Source organism: Grampus griseus (assembly GCF_964374135.1).
Source record: "Grampus griseus genome assembly, chromosome: 18".
Taxonomy (NCBI): Eukaryota; Metazoa; Chordata; class Mammalia; order Artiodactyla; family Delphinidae; genus Grampus; species Grampus griseus.
Genome location: NC_139012.1, coordinates 28,584,313 through 28,609,053, shown reverse-complemented (window position 1 = coordinate 28,609,053; position 24,741 = coordinate 28,584,313). Strand labels below are relative to the sequence as shown.

At 37.4% G+C, this 24,741-nt stretch overlaps 1 protein-coding gene across 2 annotated transcripts in view; it reads right to left on the bottom strand.

Annotated features, from left to right (window-relative positions):
• Positions 1 to 24,741, bottom strand: part of MYCBP2 (MYC binding protein 2) — a gene marked incomplete at its 5' end in the record, with an annotated part of 273,021 nt that overhangs the window by 140,717 nt on the left and 107,563 nt on the right. For both annotated transcript variants that reach the window (XM_082675380.1, XM_082675381.1), the window contains 8 exons: positions 751 to 842; positions 3,877 to 4,004; positions 4,092 to 4,217; positions 5,112 to 5,284; positions 9,322 to 9,475; positions 10,128 to 10,332; positions 15,917 to 16,034; positions 23,649 to 23,730. In XM_082675380.1, the coding sequence (XP_082531506.1) occupies positions 751 to 842; positions 3,877 to 4,004; positions 4,092 to 4,217; positions 5,112 to 5,284; positions 9,322 to 9,475; positions 10,128 to 10,332; positions 15,917 to 16,034; positions 23,649 to 23,730 (1,078 nt within the window). The remainder of the gene's footprint in view (positions 1 to 750; positions 843 to 3,876; positions 4,005 to 4,091; positions 4,218 to 5,111; positions 5,285 to 9,321; positions 9,476 to 10,127; positions 10,333 to 15,916; positions 16,035 to 23,648; positions 23,731 to 24,741) is intronic.

The window sequence follows — 24,741 nt, the reverse complement described above, 5'->3', positions numbered from 1 at the left end:
TCAGAAAATATACATTTTCATTAACAAAAAGCTTATGAATGCCACAGAAGGTTTTCTTAATGTAGTTATTTGTCATTGGGGCAGACAGTATACTACCATTATCATGAAGTCCAAATCCGTTCTTTTTCTCATCATAATATTCCCTGATTCAAATCACTAACTTGTCATAACAGTCTTGAGATAATTCTTAAGTTTACACAGAGAAGACTGATAAAATCTAAGTCTCTTTATTATTTAATGAACCTTCATAAATAAACATCCTGATTCTGGTTACCTCCTGAGAGGTTTCAGTAAAGCTGGCCACCTCTCCAAGCGTGTTATAATCAAGCAAATACTATAGGCTTGGTGTCAGAGCATACAGGCGATTTGAAGTACGACCCACTATGACTATTTGACACAGTATACATAACGCTACCGGTAGTAAATAATTGCACTGCATCACTAGAACACTAGCATATTTGGTGTTCTCTAAGTGATGCATGAAAATATGTGTGCAAAATATGTGTATATTTCCATCTTCAATGTAGAAACAGTCAATTTATCTTGTGAAATACAAATATGAAGGATACTATTAGTTTTAATGTAGCATTATTAAAAGCAACAGTTATATTACCTAGTATACAATTTAGTTTCTTAAGCATCTGATCACAGATTATTTAAAACCTTCTCTTTAAGTTGCGTTATTCACTTATAATAAATATGTCATGTTAAGTATGCAAGGATTACACTGAATACTGAAGAAATCTTTACCTAGCAGCACAGTCATAAGCCAACACATCAGTCTCTGCAAGAAGGTCTCCATCAGTTTCATGATCTCCTCCATCAGGACCTAACTCAAACAGCTGGGGAGAGGAGAAAAACATATTGTGCCCAGTCACTCAGTCATGCAGACCTGCTGAATAATATGTTTATAATTTCGTTGTCTCCAGTAGATGCTGGACACTACAGAATGTAAAAGAGTACCTGCTTTTAAAAAAATGTTATTCAGTGAAATGTACAAATCTATATATCGAAATTAAGAAACACATGTCTTATGGTTTGTACTAACCTCAGTTTTCCTTATTTTATATATTTGCCTATTTAGAGCAAATGCTCCAAAAATGTTCTGTACCAGATATAAACATCTGAAGGTGAGAGAGCTCTAAGTTCTAAGTGAGCTTCCAAATGTAGTAGAATTTTGCTTCAACACGTAACTAGCTGTGAGATCCTAGGACCCAGTTTCCTCATCCATTAAAGGGAGATGGACACTAGCAGCGCCTACTTCATTGTAATTGTGAGAATTAAGTAAAACGATGCTTGTGGAACACTTAGAAAAATACCCAGCGGGGGGGGAAAAAAAGGCTAGAAAAATATTAGCTGAGGAATAATAGAAGGAAAGGATTCTTAAGAAAACAGGTAACAAAAAATAGCTCAAATGGCATGGGAAAAGGAGATAGAAAGAGTGAGGGGGAAAAAAACAGTTATAAAAAAGGGGGAGGACTGCAGAGTACAGGAAAAGAATAAAAGAGAAGATATCAAATAGGAAAAGTTATGAAATTAAGTGAAAATAAATGAGAATTATGAGGAAGGGATCTTTTTAAAAAAAAATGGACTAATACATATTTTTAAAACCCTTATTTCTCTTGATGATTATAGTAGGTGAACTACAAGAAAGGTGAGTAAAAGACTAAGAAGGAAGAGACGGGGATATTAAAACTTACTGGACAATTACTCTGTTAGAGGTCTCCATTTTTCAACTATATATGCTAATAGTTTAAAAATCTGTCTCCACCTCAGATCCTAGTCTGCGCCTGGGATTCCCCGGGGCAGTTCGATCTCACCAGTTGTAAAGTGACTCATCTCTCCTCCCTCCTGCCTCCCCTGCTCTGATTAATGGCACTATCATTCACCTACTCACTCAGATTAAAAAACCTGGGCTAATCCTTTTTTCCAAATCTCTCCACCAGCACTGTATCTCTCCTATTGCTGGTACCAAAGCTTGTCAGTGCAACCAGTGTTAGCAGTGTTACTAGCTAGAAGAGTTCAATATGAACTAATTAATTCTTCTCTCCATTCTCTCCTTGCTCTAACCCATATTCCACAAAGTTAAGGGTTTTTGCTTTTCTTGAATAACCCACAGCAGTCTTTTTAAAATGAGTATCTGATTAGAATACTTCCTTAATCTAAAAGTCTTCAATGGTTTCTCTTCTCCTTCTTTGTAGCATGATATAAAGGTCCTTAAATGATCTAACTTGGCTCCCCTGTTTATGTTCAACAAATAATTTTGAACACATACTGTGTGCCAGGCAGGGTTCTAAGAACCGGGCATACAGGGGTGAACAATGCAAACAAAAAAACGGGCGGGGGGGCTACTGGAAGTAAGTCTGTGGTAAGGGAGAGGATTTACAGTTTTAAATAGGCTCACCAAGGAGTCACGATCTTAAGGTAAAGAGGAAGTGAGCCTTGCAGGTACCGGAGTGAAGAGCTGCCGTCAGAGGGAGTAAGTAGCAAGTGTGAAGGTCCTGAGGTCTGACTATGCCTGGTATGTCTGAGGAACAAGGGCCGGTCAGTATGGCTAGGTTAGAGTGAAGCAGCTAGTATAACATAAGGTCAGAGTCAGAGTGGTGATGCAAGTCAGTTCTGATGTTGTTTTTCAGGCCCTTGTAAGCCCTCTGGTTTTTATTCTAATACTGTTAGAATCACTCTGCTATGTTGAGAACAGACCGAAGGGAGCAAGGACAGAAGCAGATAAATTGGGAGGCTACTGTAATGCTCCAAGCAGCTGTGGTTTGGACCAACTTGGTACCAGGGGCAGTTTTTAGAAGTGGTTAGATCCTGAATTTATTTTCAAAGTGCGGCCAACAATATTTGCTGTGAGAGTGGATGTGGGGTGTGAAAGAAAGAGGGAAGAAGGCAAGGATGACTCCAAGATTTTTGGCCTAAGCAACTGGAAGAATGAAGTTAACTCTATTCTGAGTCAGTTAACAGGGATGGGGAAGGACAAGAGAACAGCAGGTTTAGAGAGATGGTCAGAAGCCTAGTTTTGAGTATGTTACATCCCAAATACCTGTTAGCTATCCACATGGAGATACAGAGTAGGCAGTTGTATATATATCTTTGGAGGTCTATTAAGTGTGAGAGCGATAAGTGAAAAAACACTTAAAGCCGTAAGGCTGGATCACCGAGGGGGTGAGTAGACTTTAAAAAGACGTCCAAGACTGAGTTCCGGCACTGCAGCGTTTAGAGGTCGGGAAGATGATGAGCGGCCAGCAGGAGACTAAGAAGAGCGGCCAGGGAGATGGGAGGAAAATGAAGTGTGGCGTCCTGGGAGCCACATGAAGAAACCATATCGAAGAAGAGCTCGACTGGATTAAATTCTGTAGACTGGTTAAGGAAGATAAGGACTGAGACTACAGTAGTACTTAACTGAGAATTTTTTAAGAAGCCTGCTATTGAAATTAAGGCATAAACTCTAGTCGTCTCTCTCACTTTAAGAGCAAAATCGGATAATGTGACAACAGAAAATTCAAGCTATTAGTAAATTTTCAAAGACTGAGCACAGCCTTTGCTTAGTATAACTGTTGCCCTTTCTGAGATGAATAGTGCAGTAAACTTAGGACTTTTGATTGTTTTTTGACTCTCTACCAGATGGAATCCATCCCCTTACTCACTTCATCCCTGGTCCCCACGCCTGTGGTGATGATGTCTGTTTACACAGTATTTGGCAGTAAAAATGCTAAAAACTTTTTAAAGCTACATCCAAATGCCCCTGCATCTTATCATTAAAACGGCTACAAGAAAGTAGGCACATGCAAAGGTGCCTTCTATAAAATAATAAACTAAGTCAAAATACTTATCTTCAAACACAAAAGGCAACAGTGAGAATGAACTGCTTACCTTAATTTTAGCGGTATATTCTCCTCTACCTCCAAACAGACCAAGACCACCAAGTAAAATGTCTGTGTCAGCACTAAAACGTATAGCTTCTACCGAGTGAGCAGAGTAACCCCAGCCCCCTCCATGACCTAAAAGATGCAAATGATAACTTATGCTTTAAAATATCCATGTATTTCATTTATAAGACAATATTTCCTAAACATAAATATACATACTTTCAAACCTGTTTACTACACTATAATCTTCTTTGGAATAAACCTTCATTACTGCTTGAGTCTCCTCCTCTGTACTGGCAACACCCATCTTTAAATCTTGCATAGTTGCCAAGGTATCAAGACAACCTAAAAGCAAACAAATAAAAATTCAACTCCTTGAAATTAAAACTTCCCCGAGTACTTATAGTATGAGATGCTGGAGGGGATAAATTAAAACAATAAATTCTGAATTGTGCTCAACAAATTTATTCCAAGCTTTAACATTTCATGGAAGATACTTTTACAACCAATAAAAATTACCCTCTGCCTGGGTAATTATCATATTTAAACATAAGCTATATGACAATGTTTCACACAAAACTATCTCTCTGAAAAGTTGGAATCGCTTAATCTTTGAGTCCCTACAAGGTTCTTCCTTTTATCAAACTCTCTGAATCACTTTAGATTGATTCTTAAAGTACTATTTGAGGAAGACACAGTAGCCTGAGATAACCTTAATCAGTGCTAGTTTTGGATGTTTACAATGGCTACCAGATGTTGTAAAAGTGCTATATCTCAAATTAATTAATTAGAAGTGAAGTTGATGTGCTGTGGAAAACTATTATGTAAGAAGAAACAAGTGGTAACTATAAAATTCATATCATATTTTATAGAATTTATTTTAAATAATGTATAAAAATTAAATATTATAATTATACATTTGAATATTTAACCTACATCACTAAAGTTTATATATTCAAGTTAAGCAAAAACATTACTTTACAAGACACATATTAGGAAAATTATATTCAGGGCTGCTTTATATTTGGGCATATATGAATCGTTCAGGGTGTTGGTGTAAGTCTGATGTACTGTTTTCTGTAGGGTAAACCTCTTAAAGTTAGATGATTTAACTTATTTTGCACCTAGCGCATTACTGTTTAACAAACATGACAGAATGATATACAAATTTAAATACTCTTAAAAAAATCCTCAGCACACATTAATGAAAATTAGCTGATCATCAAATACCAACCCTACCTAGAATGTGCAAAGCTGCATGAGACCGGGTGGTGAGAGCCCTTGATCCCGTTGGTAAGGCAAGTTCAGGACTTAGAATACTACATCGGGACTGCATGTCTGCTGCAGAGGGAAGTCGGGCATCAGCAACCACTGCATTGTAACACCATAGTTCTCTAGTGTTTGGTCGAAACCTTTCAAGAAAGAATAATTACAGTATAATAAAACCTGTGAAGTATAATTGACAATAAAAAGAGAGTAATACGGCCAGCTTAAACAGGACAAAACGTAGCTCATGACTTTCCATATCTGAGCTAAAGATATAAATAAAGTGATTATGTCACTATAAATGAAATAATTTGAACAAAACAGTAATATAGATCACATTTCATGAATAACAGAGCAACAGTATACTTAAAAGTATAATGTGTACTTACAAATGTAAAGCTTTTGTACAGCAAAAACTCCATAAAAAAGTGTATAGACAAAAGATAAGTCAAAAGAAAATACATGAAACAAACATATGAGACAAAACTGCAATATCCATAACGTAGAAGAGCTCCCGCAAGCCAGTAAGAGATAATCAATCCCATATCGAAAGTGGGCAAAGCACATGGAATGCTGTTCTTAGGAAGGAAGCACAAACAGAATGTATGCAGATGCTGAATCTTACTAATAAACAGTAAAGCAGTCACAAAAACCGTGAGGGACCCACAATGCCCTCCTGCCATTATCTCATTCCTTTTATCTCTTTCATAATAAAATTCTCAAAAAGCAGTTTCCACTTCTTTACCTCTTTTATTCTATAAATTCTTTTTGGAAGAGTTGTTTTTATCAACTATCGAGTACACACAAAAGAAAAGTAACAAAATATTTTCAAAATAAAGTATGAAGAATAATGACACAATATACACTAGTAAAAAGAACACTACCATTATCTATTAAGTACTCTGTGTCTCCCTCCCAACTCAATTCCTTTCCTTTTCCTTTCAAAGGTAACGATTATCTTGAATTTCAAAAGTTTATTATTTTCTTGCTTTTCTTTATGATTTTTCAAATGTTTGTATCAAAATAGTATATTATTTAAGTCTGGTCTTCTCAATCAATGGCACTTGATGATCCAAATTTACTAAATATAAAAGCACTTATATCCAGCAATCTCACTTTGGGTACATATCCAAAAGAACTGAAAGCAGGATCTTGAAGAGATATTTGCACACCCATGTTCATAGCAGCATTATCCACAACAGCCAAGAGGTGGAAGCAACCCAAACACCCTTCGATGGATGAAGGGATAAAGAAAATGTGGTAGAAACATACAATGAAATACCATTCAGCTAAAAAAAAAAAAAAAAAAAAAAAAGAATGAACCTTGAAGACATTATGCTAAGTGAAACAAGCTAGTCACAAAATGACAAACTATGTATGATTTCACTTATATATATATCTAAAGTAGGCAAATGCAAAGGAACAGAAAGTAGAACGGTGGTTGCCAGGAGTGAGAGGGAGGGAGAAATGAGCTGTTCTTTGCATAAGTTTAAGTTTTACAAAATGAAAATGTTCTGGAGAGATGCTGTTCAACAATGTGACTATATTTAATGCTACGGAACTGTACACTTAAAAATGGTTAAGATGTTAAATTTTATGTTATTTCTATCACAATTAAAAAAATTTAAATTATTTTTAAAAAACACTTAAAAATAATACTTCACACAGAATAAATTCTATTTAATAGCTGCTATAATTAGTAGCATTAATATTATTGGTTTATTGCTTTTTAATTTAATCTATCAATCTAAGTGATACTTGTAGTCTTATTTATATAAAAAACAAAATACATGCATTTTAAAAGGTATCAAACAGGGCTTCCCTGGTGGCACAGTGGTTGAGAGTCCGCCTGCCAATGCAGGGGACACGGGTTCGTGCCCCGGTCCGGGAAGATCCCACATGCCGCGGAGTGGCTAGGCCCGTGAGCCATGGCCGCTGAGCCTGCGCGTCCGGAGCCTGTGCTCCGCAACGGGGGAGAGGCCACAACAGTGAGAGGCCCGCGTACCGCAAAAAAAAAAAAAAAAGGTATCAAACAATATAAACCAAACCTAATACTTGTGAGCCATAGCGAAGGTTAGTGGGATTTGGTACGGGGGAAGAAAAAGATTTGGAGAAGGACCACATCATTTTTCCTGTTTGTATTTTTGCTTTGCTTTTTAAAAAATAACACAGATTCATGTGTTAGTTTTGTAAATTTTGACATGGGAAATAAAATTGCTATTAACATTTATCTGCTCTTTTCAAATGTTAAATGTTTCTAATTGTTCAGGAGAAGTTATTGTTAAGAATACAAAAGGAGGCAGACTCAGGCCGGAAGGAAAGTCAAAGTAAGCTGATACTGAATATGCAATGTCTGTGATAGCTGTAAAATGCACATACTCTACTGAAAAACACAAAGGACACAAAGCAGCCAGAAGTCAGGATAAAGGAACAAACTCTCCACCTTCCAGCTGTTTTACTCAAACACAGGAGGAGACTGTCCTTCATCTTTTAATCTCTGTTTTAGAATAAAGGGTAAATGATCAAGGACCTGGCAAGCATTTGAGATCATCTGTCCCCACTGCTACCACATGTGAAAAAGGCAAGGTTCAAGTAATCGGATACTTGAAGCACTTTGGAGTTCTGTTAAGACCCCAGGGAAATGATTCTAATGTTAGAATCTACTTCTACTGTTCTCTCTAATTTAGAGAATGCATTTCTAATTTAGTAAATGTATCCAGAAACTAATTCCATACTGCCAGTTTTTACTTTATTTTGTTAATGCAAATTTACTTCATTTAAAAATAAAACATGTAAGGATCATAGAAAATCAAACATCAATTTAAACCTAGGTCCAAACCAGAGCTTGCTCTTTGGTAACTAAGTCTCTTGTACATTGACTTCCAATCAGTAAATAGTTGAGGATAATTCTATTTTTACATCATTTGTTTCTCTATCCCCTCCGTTCCACTGTGACCACTCTAATTCTGGTTCTCAGTATCTCATGTTTTCATAAGAATCACTATAAGACTACTCACCTCTAGTCTCTTGTTATCTAATCTACCCTGTATATTGCTGCTACGGAGATCTAGAAGCACTACTCAACTCAATTCTGGCCTCCAAGTCTTCCCACAAAATGCCCAAGTGAGATAGCAAGCTTGTGAGCAACCTGGGAAGCACTATAATTCCTTCACTAGGAATCAGGCCTCAGGACTGATAGAAAACATGGCCTTTTAAGACTTGGATGGCTGGTAGAAATGAAAGCAGGAATGGGCAGAATAAAGAAGACAGAGGAAGTCTTCCCCTTTCAACTTACCTGGATTCCTACTAAGGCTGACCAAATAAACAACGCAAGGGGGAAAAAATGGTTAAGTCCTGTGATGAGCCACTCTGGTAAGGGCAGTATACACCCCCTATTAGCATTCAAAGCTACAAATCTGAGGATAACTCTTTCCTTTACTCATTATGTATATAAAGCACCATAATAAATTTTAAACAAGTTACAATATAATTTCTTGAATCGCCTGTGTACCTGTATCCATCTCTACATTTTTATAATTTCCAGAGTTTGATAACCCTGTATATTTCTCTACCAATATGGGGATTTTGTTACATACATTCCTAAAGGGCAAGCTCATTGATCATATTTATTCTGTATTGTCTTTGGCATAATTTCTTCTACATAGCTGGTAATGATTAGATATTTACGGGACCAGGAAATAGAGTGAATTCTACACAATACAGACAAGAATGCTGACAGACTAAAAATAATTAACAAGAGAACTCTTGAGAGTAAAATTTCTTATTATAATGAGAGTAGCAAAGCCTTCTACAGCACCTACTATGCGCCTCTACCCTAAGTTCTGATAACAGCCTGTAAGGTACCATTATTATACCTATTTTATAAATAACAAAAGTAAGGCACACAGAGTCAAAGTAACTTGTCCACAGCGACACAGAAAGCAACGTGTGCAGCTGGGATAAACCTAGGCAGTCTGGCTCAGAATTCATGCTTTGAACCACTACACTAAAGGTAGCAAGAGTGAAGGTCCCCAAGAGTCACTGTGATAGAAGTGTAGTTAACAGTTAAATAGGAGAGTTCTCATCTATGAAAAGTCTGCCTATACATGACTTTTATATTCCACAAAAGTACAATTTGATCCAAACTTACTTATTACTCTATTTTATAAACAGAGAAGCTTACCTCCAAATGACATCATACACAGGATCAAGACACACACCAAATCCTTGCAGATCCTCTTGTTCAGAGTCATTAAACGTTTTACAACTCCCATCCACTTTATTTATCAGAAGACACTTAAATGGAGGAGGTTCTGATATAGAAGCAGGTACCAAGCCTTAGGAAAAAGTATTTATATATTTTAAAGATGCATTACCTTTTTATATTCCCCCAACTTATAAGATAAGCATTTCCTGTAAGGTAAGTATTATTACTATCTCCATTTTACAGAAGAAGACACTGAGACTGAGGGATTTAAGTAACTAAAAACCTTTAAGTAGCAGAATTTGGACTAAAACCTCAGGCTGTCTAAGTCCACAACACATGCCCTTAATTTCTACACAATACTACTCTATTATATAATTATTCATGATACCATGGACACAAGTATAAATTGACACCTTGGTCTCGATGAAACGTCAAAGTTTGACTTATGTAACCTTCCATAAAACTAATTTCCATCATTTACTTGACAAGAACCAACACAGAAAAATTCCTCTTTCCAATACACTGTATAGGATTTATACCACTACAATTTAGCTCATATTTCCACCACTCTCTAGCTTATAAGTACTTTGGTTTCTACTTTCCTAATTATTTCATTCTTCCAGCACATAGATACATATAAACATAGACACTTAGAAGCTTCTTTTAAACTACTTCAAACAGAAGAAAACAAAAAGCTACAGGACTACATCTCGTAATAGGGAAAGATGACCGTTTACTATCAAGGCTATTTTGGAGGGACATTTGCTTGTTTGGGGTATTACCTATGATGTGTTTACTGGCAAAAATTTCTGATGTAGCGAGCACATGAGAATTAATAAGTGCTTCATCAATTCGTAAGAAAGTCTGGTCCCCACTTGCACCTATCCAGGTAGCTTTTCTTCCATATTTTGATCCAATGTTAGGCATGGGAGCTGGTTTTGCATTCCAATATGGCACATCCAAAATTGGTCTACCCAGTTGTCCTTTCTAAAAGATTAAATAAATCGTATTAACAATAATACTGGATAAACAATTTATAATATTTTATAAAGTTAAGGAAACAGTAGACAAAATTAGCTCTGTGAGACGTTATTCTTCATCAGTTGTTAGCTATATTTTTTAATAAATGAAATTCATATGAAATTTGGACCAAACATTTACAAAGGAGTAAAATAATTTCTGTTATTCTTAGGAATTCTCCCCCTAATAAACCACATAGTACATGATTAAAAAAATAATAATACAGTTGAAATATTTCTCCATGTAAGAAATCTCCCTGAAATACTGTGATTGTCTTTACCAACATTTAAATGAAAAGTATAATAAATACACAATATGTTAAAAAATTGGTAATACAAATTGTTCATTTAAAAAATCACTTTGCTACTTTAAGTTGACGGTACCATAAAATGTCACTCTCGAACTCACAGAGTCTAAAAATATTTGGGTAAAAGGCCAAAATAATGAATACTGCCACTGTGAATACAATTAGGAAATTACATATTTTTCACATGATCATGTGTTAGTAAGTTATTTCACTTATTTTCAAGATAGACAGCAGAATCATTATGATGTCTTAAGTAAGTAACTGTGAACTCACTTAAAAAGTATGGCTGTCTCTAGGTACCTGTTTGGTAAGAGTAATAGGAAGTTTCTCACTACTAAGCGAGTAGCTGTAAAAGAATGTTAATGTTGGATTGGGAAATATTCACCCACCCGTGGCTCAGGAGTTCTCTCTCTCTCCTAGCATTCCCCTTCCACAACCCCCTGGAAGGCAGACAATGCTGCACCACGGCAGCCAGGGTTCACTACAAGTAACGGGAACAGGAAATCACGGCAAAACACCCAGAGCATAAGGGAGCCAGGAACACTGCAAACAAACACAGCCACAAACTGACTGCAAAAGCAACAGAACATCAATCCCTGGGTTGAACCAATGGAGGGAAAAGTGGCAAGCACAGGATTAGAGAAGCAGCCAAGAAATTTCAATGTTTATCTCAGCTTCTTTCAAGATCCTTATGTTTTGACAAAACAACAACAACAGCATAAAAATGTGTACGTCATATTGAGGGGTATTATTATGCTTTTGGAGGAAAAGAAACTAATTATATTTTTCATTGACTACTGAAATAAATATCTATTCCCCTATCAACCAACTAATGTGAAGAAAAGCAGTCTAAAAATATGATAGCTGCCTGGACAGGCCCCATGGGATTCAGAACGTGGTTATAAATAAGCCACATTTAAATACACAGAGGTTCACAGCTACAGCTTCTGGGACTAGAGGACAATGATGATTGTCTGATTCTAAACATTACCATTCACATTCCCTCCAAAACAACAAAATTCACACAGAGCGGGCTTCTCTGGTAGCGCAGTGGTTAAGAATCTGCCTGCCAATGCAGGGGATGTGGGTTCGAGCTCTGGTCCGGGAAGATCCCACATGTCACGGAGCAACTAAGCCCATGCGCCACAACTACTGAGCCTGCGCTCTAGAGCCCGCAAGCCACAACTACTGAGCCCACGTGCCACAACTACTGAAGCCCACGTGCCTAGAGCCCATGCTCCATGACGAGAAGCCACTGCAATGAGAAGCCCGCGCACCGCAACAAAGAGCAGCCCCCGCTCGCCGCAGCTAGAGAAAACCCCTGCGCAGCACTGAAGACCCAACTCAGCCAAAATTAAATAAATAAATAAATAAATAAATAAATAAATAAAAAATCCACACAGAGCAAAGAAAACCACACATGACTCAAGCCTTCAGCAGTATCAGGAAATAATGGACCTCAGGACTTTTAAGGTGCCTGAAACCAGAGGGTGGAGGTAAGGTGCCGGGCACAGAAGGGGAGGCTCAAGAAGGGAACAGAGGGAAGAACTGGTGAAATCATCCCCCAAGGGAAAACCTGAACCTCTGCGTGAAAATGCCAGATAACAGGCAAGGGCTCGAAGGTTCACAGTGCCAGCCACAGGAAAAAGGCTTCAAAGTACGCAGGACGATTGCTCACCCATCAGGCTGACACAAATTAAAAGGTATGAGGGACAACACATGCTGCTGGCAAGGCTGTGGAGAAACAGGCACTCTCGGACACTGCTGGTGAGATGCAAAATAGAGGGGAATCGTTACTATCTCACGAAACTACACAGGCATTAGCCTTCGACCCAGCAACCTTACTTCGAAAAATTTACCTCAAAGGCACACCTCTAACAATATTCATTGTTATTGTTGCAAAATATTAGAAAATACTTCTTATTCCAAGCACAAGAAATTGATTTAATAAACTACAAGATATATACACAATTGTACTATGCAGATGTAAAATACGAATTGGGAAGATCTCTATGAACTGATGAGGAATGATTTCTAGGAGATACAGTAAAGTGTAAAGACAAAGTACCGAAGAGCATATATAAAATGCTACATTTAGAAAAACAAAGATGGGGAAATAATTATATATATGTATATATATACATACCATATTTATACCTATATCAATGCAGATATAGATAGATGGTGTGTGTGGTTATTTACGTATTAATCTTTAAGAAAATAAACACAGGAAGGAGAAACTGGAAAACAATGAACTTCATAACCTACAAGCACGGCGTGAAGGGGTGGGAAGTAGGGATGCCAGAGATGGGGGAGGGAACGACACTTGGGTGAGTATACCATTTTTGTGTAACTTAACTTTTGGAAACATGTTAAGGTTCTACACATTCAAAAAATAAAACTCCATCTAAGGATGTGGGAGGAGGGACCCTTAAACTTAAAAGCAAACTGAAACAGCGCACTGGACCACAAACCACTCTCCTTGGAGGTCTGAGAGCTCCAAGTCGGCAGGACATGGTAGGGGACAGCAGTTAAACCAATGTCTTCCTACAAAGGGCCAGGAAGACTGTTACAAGAGGGAAAAGAGGAACCCCACTCAGTGACAGTCCTTTAATTCGTCCCCTTTCTGCCCTACCTTTGGCATTCCTCTGGAGCCTCATTCACTGTTCAAGGCCAAAGTTATCTCCATGCTGAAAGGTCATCCCTCTTTCTCCCCCACCCGAGATCAGATCTTACTCACTTTACGGAGATGAACCCCTGTCCCAGGACAGGGTGAGACAAAGTGTAACCGGTAAAAGGGCCCGTTTTCAGGAACAAGGGAAGGAAGGTGATCCTTGGCTGTTGTCACCCTTTACAAAGAATCTGCTAGTTCTACCTATTTTTATCCATATTAAATAAAATTTAAAGAAAAAGAAAACTAAAACAAATGAACCCAACTCTATTCCAAAGGAATAACATAATCCCACTGAAAGGGGGTGGGAAGAAAGAATCCAAGTAACTTATGAACACAGTATCTGAATCTGTACCTTCGGTCTTGGGGTAGGACACAGGCGAGAGGGGGCGAGAGCGGGGGAGAGGAGGGCAGAAACAAGAGTGATAAACAAATCCTGAACTCTTTTTAGGGAGTTTGTTTTTACAGTAGTGTGGGCAAAGCAAATATAAAACTATTTCAGACATAGTTTAGGACTGAGTGAATGAGAAATAAATGTATTGATATTGTTGGGATCCAGGATTCTTACTGTGGAAGAAGGGACATAAACATGGAATGAGACAAGGTAAGAAAGAACCTTATGGGAATGGGCTGGAATTAAGAGGTATCAGTGCAGACTTATTATTTCTAAAATATACGTATGTATGTATATATACACACAGATGTGTACTGGGGATGCAATGAATACACCTAGTGCTCAGCTGGTGTCTAGTACTATTCCCCACTAAAAACAACCTAGGTTTTTTAGAGAAATAGCTGATTCTAGGACTCATACAGATAAGCCTGGAACAACTTGTTATGCCAGGAAGTAAGGAAGTACTCGAAAAAACAAAGAGGCATGTCACCAGAACACAGAAGTCAGCATGAAGGGACTCCCACTGGCGAAATCTGAGACAATATAAGCACCCAAATAATTAAGTACAGTAATGACGAAAAAAGAGAAATGTGTCTACACCAATAATAAGTAGACAGGTAAACAAACAAATATTAAATGGGCTCTTGCTTAGAGTAAAACGCAAAGGGCTGACAGGTAAATGTGAGGAGGTGCTGGGGTTGGAAAAATCATCATTTTTGCAGCCATTATAGTAAAAACTGGCTCAGGCAAGAACAATCAACAGACGCGAAATCTAGAAATTCTGAAGAGAAGCAGGTATCTTAAAACTTAACAGTGTCAACCCAAAGACTGCTTATTAGTTTCAAGTGAAAAAATTCTAACTCTGCGGTAGTGAAATCAAACAAAATTTTACAGGTGATCAAAATTTACATCACCAGTGAAGGGCAGGTGGGCATTTTGTGCCTCCAAATGTGATTCCCTGAGAAGGACACGATGTCACTTACATGGTATTTTAGTCTGGAACGCACAACCTGAATCTAAACATGAGGAAATATTAGAGAAACAAAAATAAGGAACCTTTTGTTAAAAAAAAGAAGTACCATATTCTTCAAAAATGTCAATGTCATAATAAACAAAGAAAAGGAGCGAAAATGTTACAGATTAAAGGAGACTAAAGAGACATGAGAAATAAATACAATGCCTGATCCTAGACTGGAGGGGAAAAATGCCAGAAAAGAATTACCGGATCAACTGACAAAACACAAACTATTTAAGGAGTAAAGGATCATAATGTGTGCAAGTTATTCTTAAAGGACAAGAAAAAAAAAGTTTTATACACACATGCATACAGAGTACATGAGAGAATGAGAGCACGAATATACAAATGATAAAGCAAACGGATCAAAATGTTACCAATAGGTGAATCTGATTCAAGAATATATGGGCGCTCTATGTACTATTCTTATTTTTGGGAAACTTTCTGTAAGCTTAAAATCATTTCCAAGTAAGAGATTTTTTTTAAGTTCACATTTACATTTAAAAAAAATCAAGAGTTGCAAATTACATCCCAGAGACTTAGGTTAGAGGGTTCTGAATAGTTACCCACATCACAGATGGTACAGGTTTATTAGCACAGTCTTATTAAGCTTTTCCTTGAGCTCTACTATGCCCAAACTATACAAAATTCTCAGAGCATCTTCACTCTTTTCAAGCTTTGGCAAAAAAGAGAAAGAGCAAAACAGACAGGCAAACAGACAGAGAGAGACACAGAGAGGGAGAGGAAAAACTAAACTATAACTCTAAACAAATCTACCAAGAGAACCAGGCCTTTAAAAAGTTCTAAAATAAAAATAATTCTACATGTTAAGAAAAATGATTCTTTACAAACTGTTGGGAAATAAGTTTTCAGTGACAGAATTAGCTCTACTGAATGCTTAACAGATTCTGACCTGGAATAAACATGTCCAGTATTCTAACACAGCTGTTAAATTTAATAAATTCTAATGCTACACTACAAAAGAAAATCATTTCAAAGCAAAGTCTGTTAGGTTTCGTGTATGTTGGATGTGGAGACAGGAAATATGCATATGCAATAATTATAATACAAGAATTTCACTGAAACCAGAAAAAATAGCTAACGTAGACAAATTGCAAGGCAACGGTACAATGCAATATTATTAATGCTTAAAAAATTTCTTACAGAAAAACTTCCAAATGTGAAGACCTGTCCATCCATTAAAAGTACTGCCGTGTGGTTGCTGCCTGCAGTAACTTGTGTGCTAGGGCCTGGCAATGCTTGAACAAGAGTGGGACATCCCCTAGGTTAAAAAAAAAAAAAAAAAAAATTAAGTCAATTTCTTACAAGACCCAACTGAAATAAAAAACAATAAACAATGCAATAAAAAATAGAAGAGATAAAAGGCACTAATAAGAATATTCAGCAAACACTTACTTAGGTACTATATGCCTGTCTCTATCCTATGCGTTAGGTACACAAAGATGAAAAAGACATAATCACTGACTTTAAGGAGATTATTAAAAAGATTTCTTGAGTTTATTACCCTAACTATGGACACATAATTTTTATTTTTTCTGAAAGACTGGTGCTACCTTTGTTTTAAAAGAAAAAAAAATGTTACCTTATATAGTGAATGGCAAGTTAGAGCGCTCTATAAATATTTGTCAGATGAAATAAAAATCATGAGCTGATTTAGCAGGAATTCAATCTAAGAACCATACAAAACAATTAAATTTATGTCTTATTTTCTACTTTTTTCCACTGAACTGTCAATTATTTTTATGTCTTCTTTTCTACCATTTTTTCACTGAACGGTAATTTTAGATTTTAACATATACAGTAGTTAATGAATTAGAATACAGTATCATGAGAGGCACCGCAGCAGTGGCTACAAGCTCAGGCTCTAGATGTAGACTGCCTGCATGTGAATCCTGGCTCCACCACGCAGTAGCAATGTACCATGACTTTGAACAAGTTACTCGTCCTTTTTGTATTTCAGTTTTCTCTTCTATTACATGGAGATAATATTAAACAGTATTTACCCCATAGGGTTCCTATGAACAATAAAGAAGCTCACATATGTCAAGGGCTTGGATCAGTGTCTGGTACACAGTTAACAATTAATAAATGGTAACTATTATGATAAATGGTATCCCCGTATTCATCGTATCTATCCTTGTAACCATCCCTATATCACTTTATTTACCACTTTCAGTAATCATCATCTATAATGAGAATAATCACACTACAGAAAGAGTCCACACATAATAGGAGAGCTCTGTTTTTGAGACAATGTAATTATAATACTTTAAATTTTTTTAAATTACATATGTTTTTAAATGATTATTCAGGCTGCAATGAAAAATGAACTGGGAAGAGGCAAGACTAGCAGCTGGAAACCTAGTTAAGAAGATGTCACAATAATCTGGGTGAGTTATGGTGGAGGCCTGAAATAGGAACAGTGTGGACTGAAAGGAATGAATGGATTTGACAGCTCTGTAAGGAACAGAACTGACTAGACTCCGGCAATGACTGACATGGGGCAATGAAGGTTTTCTGCTTAAGTAACAAGGTAGATGGTGGTAACATTCACTTAAGCTATGAGAATGAATGACAGCTAGGAAGACGAAGAGAGAAAAGATAGTTTTCATTGTAAGTCTCTCTAACATTTAGGTATGGACAGAGGAAGAAGAAGAGCTCATAAAATCTAGGACATAACAAAGAATGAACTCTGGAAAAATGTGGTATGTAGACAGTCATTTCAAGAATAGGGAAATAATGTACATGCTGAATGCTCTAGAGACAGATACAAATGACCACCTGATTTTGCAAGAAGGAAGTCTCTTTGGTGGAGTAGGCACAACACTATGTAGCAAAGGAAGAGTTAACAGTGGGGTCAGAGACTAATGCAAAATCCCTTCAAAAACCTCAGCACAAAAGGGAAAAAGGAGAACCAACAGCTAGAGGGAAAATGGAGCTGAAGGGGAAGCTCTGTCCTTTTTAAGAATTTGCAGAAGTTTAAAAGAGTAAAGATAAGGACATATGGTTCAGAGGGGAGACAAGAAACAGAACTGGATCCCTATGGAAAAGGCAGAGGTTTCACAGCATAGACAAGAACAGGCCCCTCTTTCAGTGTAACATGAAGAAGGAGGAAAGAAGTAGTAATGGACGCAGGCAGGTTGGCAGAGTTGCTGGACTGAAGAATTTCCCACCTAATGTTTTTATTTTTGCTGTGATGTGAACAGAGGTCATGTGCTGAGAGGAAGAGGAAATGGGTGAGGAGAGAATTTAAAGATTACGGAAAGGGTACGGTGGTGAATGGAAAAAATAAAAACCTAGACCAGAAGTTTTTAACCCAGATCCAAATGACTTCTAGGAAGTCTGAAAGTGAACTTCAGGAGATCTGTGAATCTTCTAAATCTGGAAGCCAACTTTTAAGTGTATATTCTTATGTCTGTTTTCTGAAGAGACAGCCTATGTCTTTCATCACATTTTCAAAAGGTGTTAAATCAAACAGTTCAAAACTACAAACCAGGAGGATCACTGCCTATTGTAGAAGGATTGGTCCAATCTACAAATCATAACAATCTGTATAAGTATGGTGATTTATTTTCTTCCGGAAGCCTAAGTTAGACATAGAAAATATAGGTAGACCGATTCACGCCTGAAGTTTTGCCATGCCTTAGCATCAAGACCCAAGAGGGTGAGAAAACTGAGGATAATGGTAAGAGTACAGGTGAAGAGAATGAATGACAGTCTCTAACGTGGGTCGGAAAAAAACTGAAACAGGCGATAGACACTAAGAAAGTAGAGGGCTCTAGAGAATGAAGTACTGATAAAGTCAAAGACCAAGTAAAGTAATGCTAAGTAACAGAAGAAGAAATTGTCATCAGATCATGGGTTGTTTAAACTTAAAAATTCAGAGTTGGAGCTATGCTAGATTCATAATGGGTCCTGGGAATGACCACCATGAATGTGGAAGTAAAGTTCACTAGATCTAACTCACGGTGTCAAGGTAACTGTATTGTATGGGACCATTCATGAGTGTGTGACAAGACTCAGATTGGGAAAACACTGTGAGCCAGATACTAAATTTTCAGTGAATGAAAGGCAGTGACTAAAACACAGGTAGGTAGTAACCAAAGGGGAGGAGAGCAGAATGGCCCTGCCTCAAAAGAGTAGTTTGTACTTGAGGATACAATAATATGGCTAGGAACAGCAGTGAAAGTTAAGTGGTTCTCAAATCTGAGGTACTGGGAGCTTTGGCAATAAACAATTACCAGGTCAAAGGGCTGTATGGCAAACTAATGTCCTCACAGAAATGTCCAGTTCGATTCAAACAAAGGATTCAAACAAAGGATTAAACTGCAGACAAGTAAACAGTACCTAAAACTGTTTACTTGTCTGCAGTTTACAAAGCATTTTCAAATAAAATGTACCACTGGTTATCAAAATAACTCTATGGGTAGATCTGAAGCCCTTTAAAAAGAATTCTCCCAGAGTTAGTGGCAATTCTTCTAATAAACTCTTTTCATGATACTAGAGCCCATTTATTAAATTATTTGGTAAACACAGGAAGAACAGAAAACAAAAATTATATGTGTATGTGTATGCATGCCAGGCATTTTACAGACACTATATTAATTCTTTAACAATGCTATGGGACATTTAAACTAAGGCTTAGTAAATTAGTCACATAGCTGGTAAGAGATGAATCAAAGATATGAACCTTGTCTATGACTGTGTAGCATATTAATGCAGAAGGAGGATACAGCAAGAAAAAGATGAAACTCAGAAACATTATAAGAATTATCCAAATTCTACTGAAAAAAGGAGAATAAAAGCATCTAAACACTATAGTCCCTTTCCCAACATCCAGGTTTAAGTTTACTGAAAAGAGTAAAAGAATTTGGAATTCAGGGATTTAAGAGCATACTGAAGAAAATAAACGAAAAAGAGGGTTGGTAGACTCATGTCATGAGTGAATGTATTACAGCCCTCAGAAGCTTTTTGACATTCACTTTTAAAAGCAGCAACAGTAACAGCCAACATTTACTGAGCATTCACTACAGGCTAGGCCCTGTGCTAAGTAAAAAACACCTATCATCTCACTGAACAACAACCTTCTGAGAGAAAGATACTTATTCCCATTCAAAAGGAAGAAACTGAGACACAGGAAAGTTAAGTAATGTGGTCAAGGTAACATGGGCACCGAGTGATATAATCAGACTCAGTCATCCTGGCAAGACACCGCATTAAATAAAGAGAATACCAATAACACGTTTCTACCTTTAGCACATGCACATTACAATATTTATCTTACATTAATCACACATTATTAATGTGTGCTATACAATAAATTTCAGTTAAAGTGCTTGATTACTAGAAACTTAAAAAAAAAGTACCTTCCAACTTTATTTCAACTAAATATCTATAAATGTTTTGCTTCGTGGTAGTTAGTTAATATGTATGCTATTGAGGCTTTGTTCCTCCGGGGACTGTTCCTCCATACACATGGTCAATTCCTTTTGGAATTCATAACAGTTCCTGACTCCTGCCTTCCAAGTCCCAGACAGATCCAGACAAACAGGGTAACCGGAGTGTTCACGGCACAGACGGTTCTGGCTGGTTTCCGTTTAATCCACTAGGCACAGTGTGTAGGCGTTATTTCACTGCATTACCCAGCCTGGAGCTCCCCACCACCATGGAATCAGCCTTCCAGTTACAACTCAGTCAATGGAACCAGGAGTGAAAATTCACATGCTGGAAAAGAACAACTTTGGGCGGTTCAAAGAAATCCCACCAGAGTTTAATCTCCTTAAAAAACCCTAATTATTTAATTTTCAACATTAGAAGCTATCCCACTTCATGAAGATATATTCGAAACTATTAAAAATACTTAGCATATTGCCATGATACTGTCACCTGAGCGAGTCACTGCAAGTCAAGGTATGATGCCCCCTGGCTAACCATCAGGACCAGGAGGCAATGCTTTTAGGTAATAGCAGCCTCTTCACTTAAAAGCTGCCTTGAGATCCTTCCCATTCTTCAGCCGTTACACCTCAACGTGGGGTGGCAGGACTTGTGCTTACGCTGTTCGTTCTTCACACTGTGCAGGCACCTTAGGGCTGTGATTTGATTATAGATATGATTTCCACTATTTCCCTCCCACTCAGTCAAGACCAGGAAGCACATATATTTGCTAAATCTTTTCTGTGGAGTGATATACAAGTACAAAGTCTGATTTGTGAGAAAGTGGCCCCCTTGCGGCACACGTGACTGATGCTCCATCATGTCTAACTGTAATGCACCTTTCCCAGGTTATGTCATGACTCACAAAATAATCTCCAGCTAAATAACAGCAGCAATAATGGTGATGATGATGATAATAATAAATTCTCTTCTGTGTCACGAGTCTTCCATGAGAAACAGAACAAAAAGTTTCCAAATTCTTCTCCATGCATATTACAAGCCCTGTCTCAGTCTCTGCATATGAGTGATGTTGTTCAATTGCGACGCAAAGTACCTGCTGCCTTCTAATACCTGTGACAGTAATCACCCAACCCTGCAAAGTACCTGCTGCCTTCTAATACCTGTGACAGTAATTGCTCAACCCTGCAAAGCCACTGATATTCTGAAATTCCCAATGTCCGACATACAAATGCCACACCTGGTGACATCTGATACAGTAATCTGTCAAAGACCTTTTGCTCTCTTTCCAAGCACAATAGTTGTCCTTAAGATTGTGATAGTTTTATAAACATGTTAACAAGTGTCAAACGTATGTTGCACTTGTGTTTTTAGTGAGAAGTTCAACTCAATGGTGTCTCAAATCATCTCTTTTCATCAATAACAACGGTCATCGAAGTAACTAAGGACACTCCTTTCACCTTCATTTTCTGTGCACTGCAAATGGACCTGACCCTGCCTTTTAGGGATGGATAGCGTTTCTTAATCCCGGATGCACAGTAGACTGTGGAGAGCTTTTAGGAAAGAACTGATGCTGGCATCCTATCCAACCCTTGCTGCCTCCATCTCCCACCCCCAACGCCCATCTCCCAACACACACCTCGTAAAAAGTCTAGATTTAGGGTCCAGGCATGGCATTTTTCAAGTTCCCCAAGTAATTCTACTGTGCAGGCAGGATTAAGAATCACTGGTCTTTACCATGTAAATGGCATCATCCCTGCCACAGTAATGAAGTGATTTCAGAATAAAGTGAAAATTATGGATTTTATTTAATGACTGGAGTGATTCACTGTATGTGAATGAGAAACCATATAGTTCCAATTGCTTCCGGCAGGTATCTTGTGACTATAGGAAGAATCAGGCAAGAATAGAGAGATAAAAAGAAAGGAGGTTCTGAGGTAAACTGAATTGGTGAGTCAAGTCTAGCCTGAAGCTGCCCTATATATCCCCAGACTTATAAATAAACCTGGTTTCAGTGGTGGGGCAGCCACACACGTAGACCACTCAGATCTTGAAGACCACCTGCTGCAGGGAACATAAATGACTAACAGCCTCAGATGCTGTTCCTTTGGGTCCACGAGGCCATTCTTCCCCTGGGAAGCTACCAGCCTGGGACTGAGCACTGTGAAGGTATGCGTGCTGGCCCATCCTGCCCAATTTGGGACTCTGCCAAAGGCAACCTTGGCTTGAGGACACCCCACTGGCCTGGCTAAAACTCAATCAGAACTGCACTGTAACCTAACTCTTCCTACCCCATTCTTCCTCCTTCTTTCCTTTCACAGGGGTCAGATCTACATCGGGCCTATTCCTACTCTTTTCCCTTTTATCTTTCACAGCAGTTTTCTACCAATAGACCCTTTGCACATCTAATCGTATCTTAGCATCTTCTTCTTGGAAGACCTGAGCTAACAAAGATGGATTTTTCTATACTTTTGACCAAAAGCACTCTCACTGTATTAAGCAGAAATGCAATCAGCTGCTGTAATGAAAGCCAAGTAACAGGGAATTAAAGAAGACAGAAGTTTATTTCTCTTTCAGCTAAGCACCCAATTATAAGGAGCTGATGTGGCACTTCCATGGTGTCGGGGACCCAGACTATTTCTATCTTGTGGCTCTGCCATTCTCAGTACATAGTTTCCAACTTATGATCGCTAGGATGACTTTTCCAGCTCCTGCCGCCAGGCATGGACTCCAGGCAGCAAGCTGGGAGGGAAGAGGGAGAAATGGAAGGGTATCCCCCTTCCCTTTAACAGCATGATCCCAAAGCTGCACATCTCACTTTAGTTTACTCGGCCATATCTTGCTGCAATGGAGGCGGGAAAATGAAGTCTCTGGCTTCATGGTCATGTCACCAACTAAAACTCTATTACCAAATGAAGTAGGGAAGAATGGATATTAAAAATGTCTAGTAGTCTCTACCACAATTAGTTCTTCACTATTCTGGATAAGTCAAAACAGTTTCTCTGAGTGACCATTAGATTTTGTTTGAAAATTATGGAAAAGCTTCAATGACTTCATGTTAATATTAGACCAAAATTTAAAAACGATAACATCAAGGAATATGAATAAATCTATTGCTGATCTGTTAAAATGCCATTTGAGGATAGTCACTGTCTTATCCATTGCCATGAACAGCCTTTAAAAAGATATTAATTCTTAAGAATGCAGTAAGATTTCATGATAATCATAATCACTCTTACATTTTAGATGTATAAAATGTAAATCAATTTTTCTCCCGAAACTACAAAATCATCTATCCCCACAAAAGCACTCAACCACAAAATCAAGAATAACCAATAATTTATGGGCCACAGTTTGCAAAACACTGGTATAAATACTTTTTCAAGTGTAGAAATATATATTTAGAAAGAAAAAAGGAAAGAAAGGAAAGAAGAAAGAGAAAAAAAAAACACACTCAGCATCTTCACACAAAAAGTTAAAGTACCTGGAATTGACATCTCCATGTCCGAGCTGCCCATGCTGCCCGTACCCAAATGTGTAGACATCGCCATTCTCCATTAAAACCACTGAAACCAAAATCCAGAGCTTTATTTTTTCATTGTATGCATTTCATATTTCCATCACAACTATACTGAAGGCAGTGCAATTTTCACTGTTTAAAATTAGTAGAGCCATTAAAAGTAGGCAAGTGAAGCATTGACAAATTTATATTTAATGAGAAATAAATATAATTTCAGTTCTGTAAAATATTTTTGTAAGTTATAAAAACGTATAATGTTTTCATAATGTACACTTTAAAATTCTTATAAATGCCATTTAATAACATTAATATTTAATAAAACATTGGTTTGGGTCAACTGTAAAGTCTTTTTATAATGAGTAACTACATACAAAATGTTCACTCATATCTAGGATAATTATATAGGTAGATGGGTTTGAGCTCTGCACAGATATGTACAACATCAATATGTCTGTCAGAACTTTAGTATTTGTCAATGTCTTATCAAATAAGGAAATATATTGAGTATCAAAAGAAAGAATGTAACATATTTTATGTTTAGGTTGAAGAGTACAACCTAAGCTATATAATCCAAATGTTAATTATTTACTAGGAATTGAAATTTCTACTTTTTAAAAAAATATAGAAATTTGTTGATGCACATCTCTCACTGAACAGTAACAAAGTTTGTGACCAGATTATAAAAATCACAGATTTGTAGAGTTCAAAGGGACTTCAGGGATTATTTTACCTTCAGGAATTTCATGAACTGAATTATAAAATAAGTCCATCAGAAGACAGATTAGAAGTCAGATCTCTACATGTACCACAATGTTCATTGCAGCACTATTTACAATAGCCAGAACATGGAAGCAACCTAAGTGTCCATCGACAGATGAACGGATAAAGAAGATGTGGCACATATATACAATGGAATATTACTCAGCCATAAAAATAAACAAAATTGAACTATTTGTAGTGAGGTGGATGGACCTAGAGTCTGTCATACAGAGTGAAGTACGTCAGAAAGGGAAAAACAAATACTGTATGCTAACACATACATATGGAATCTAAAAAA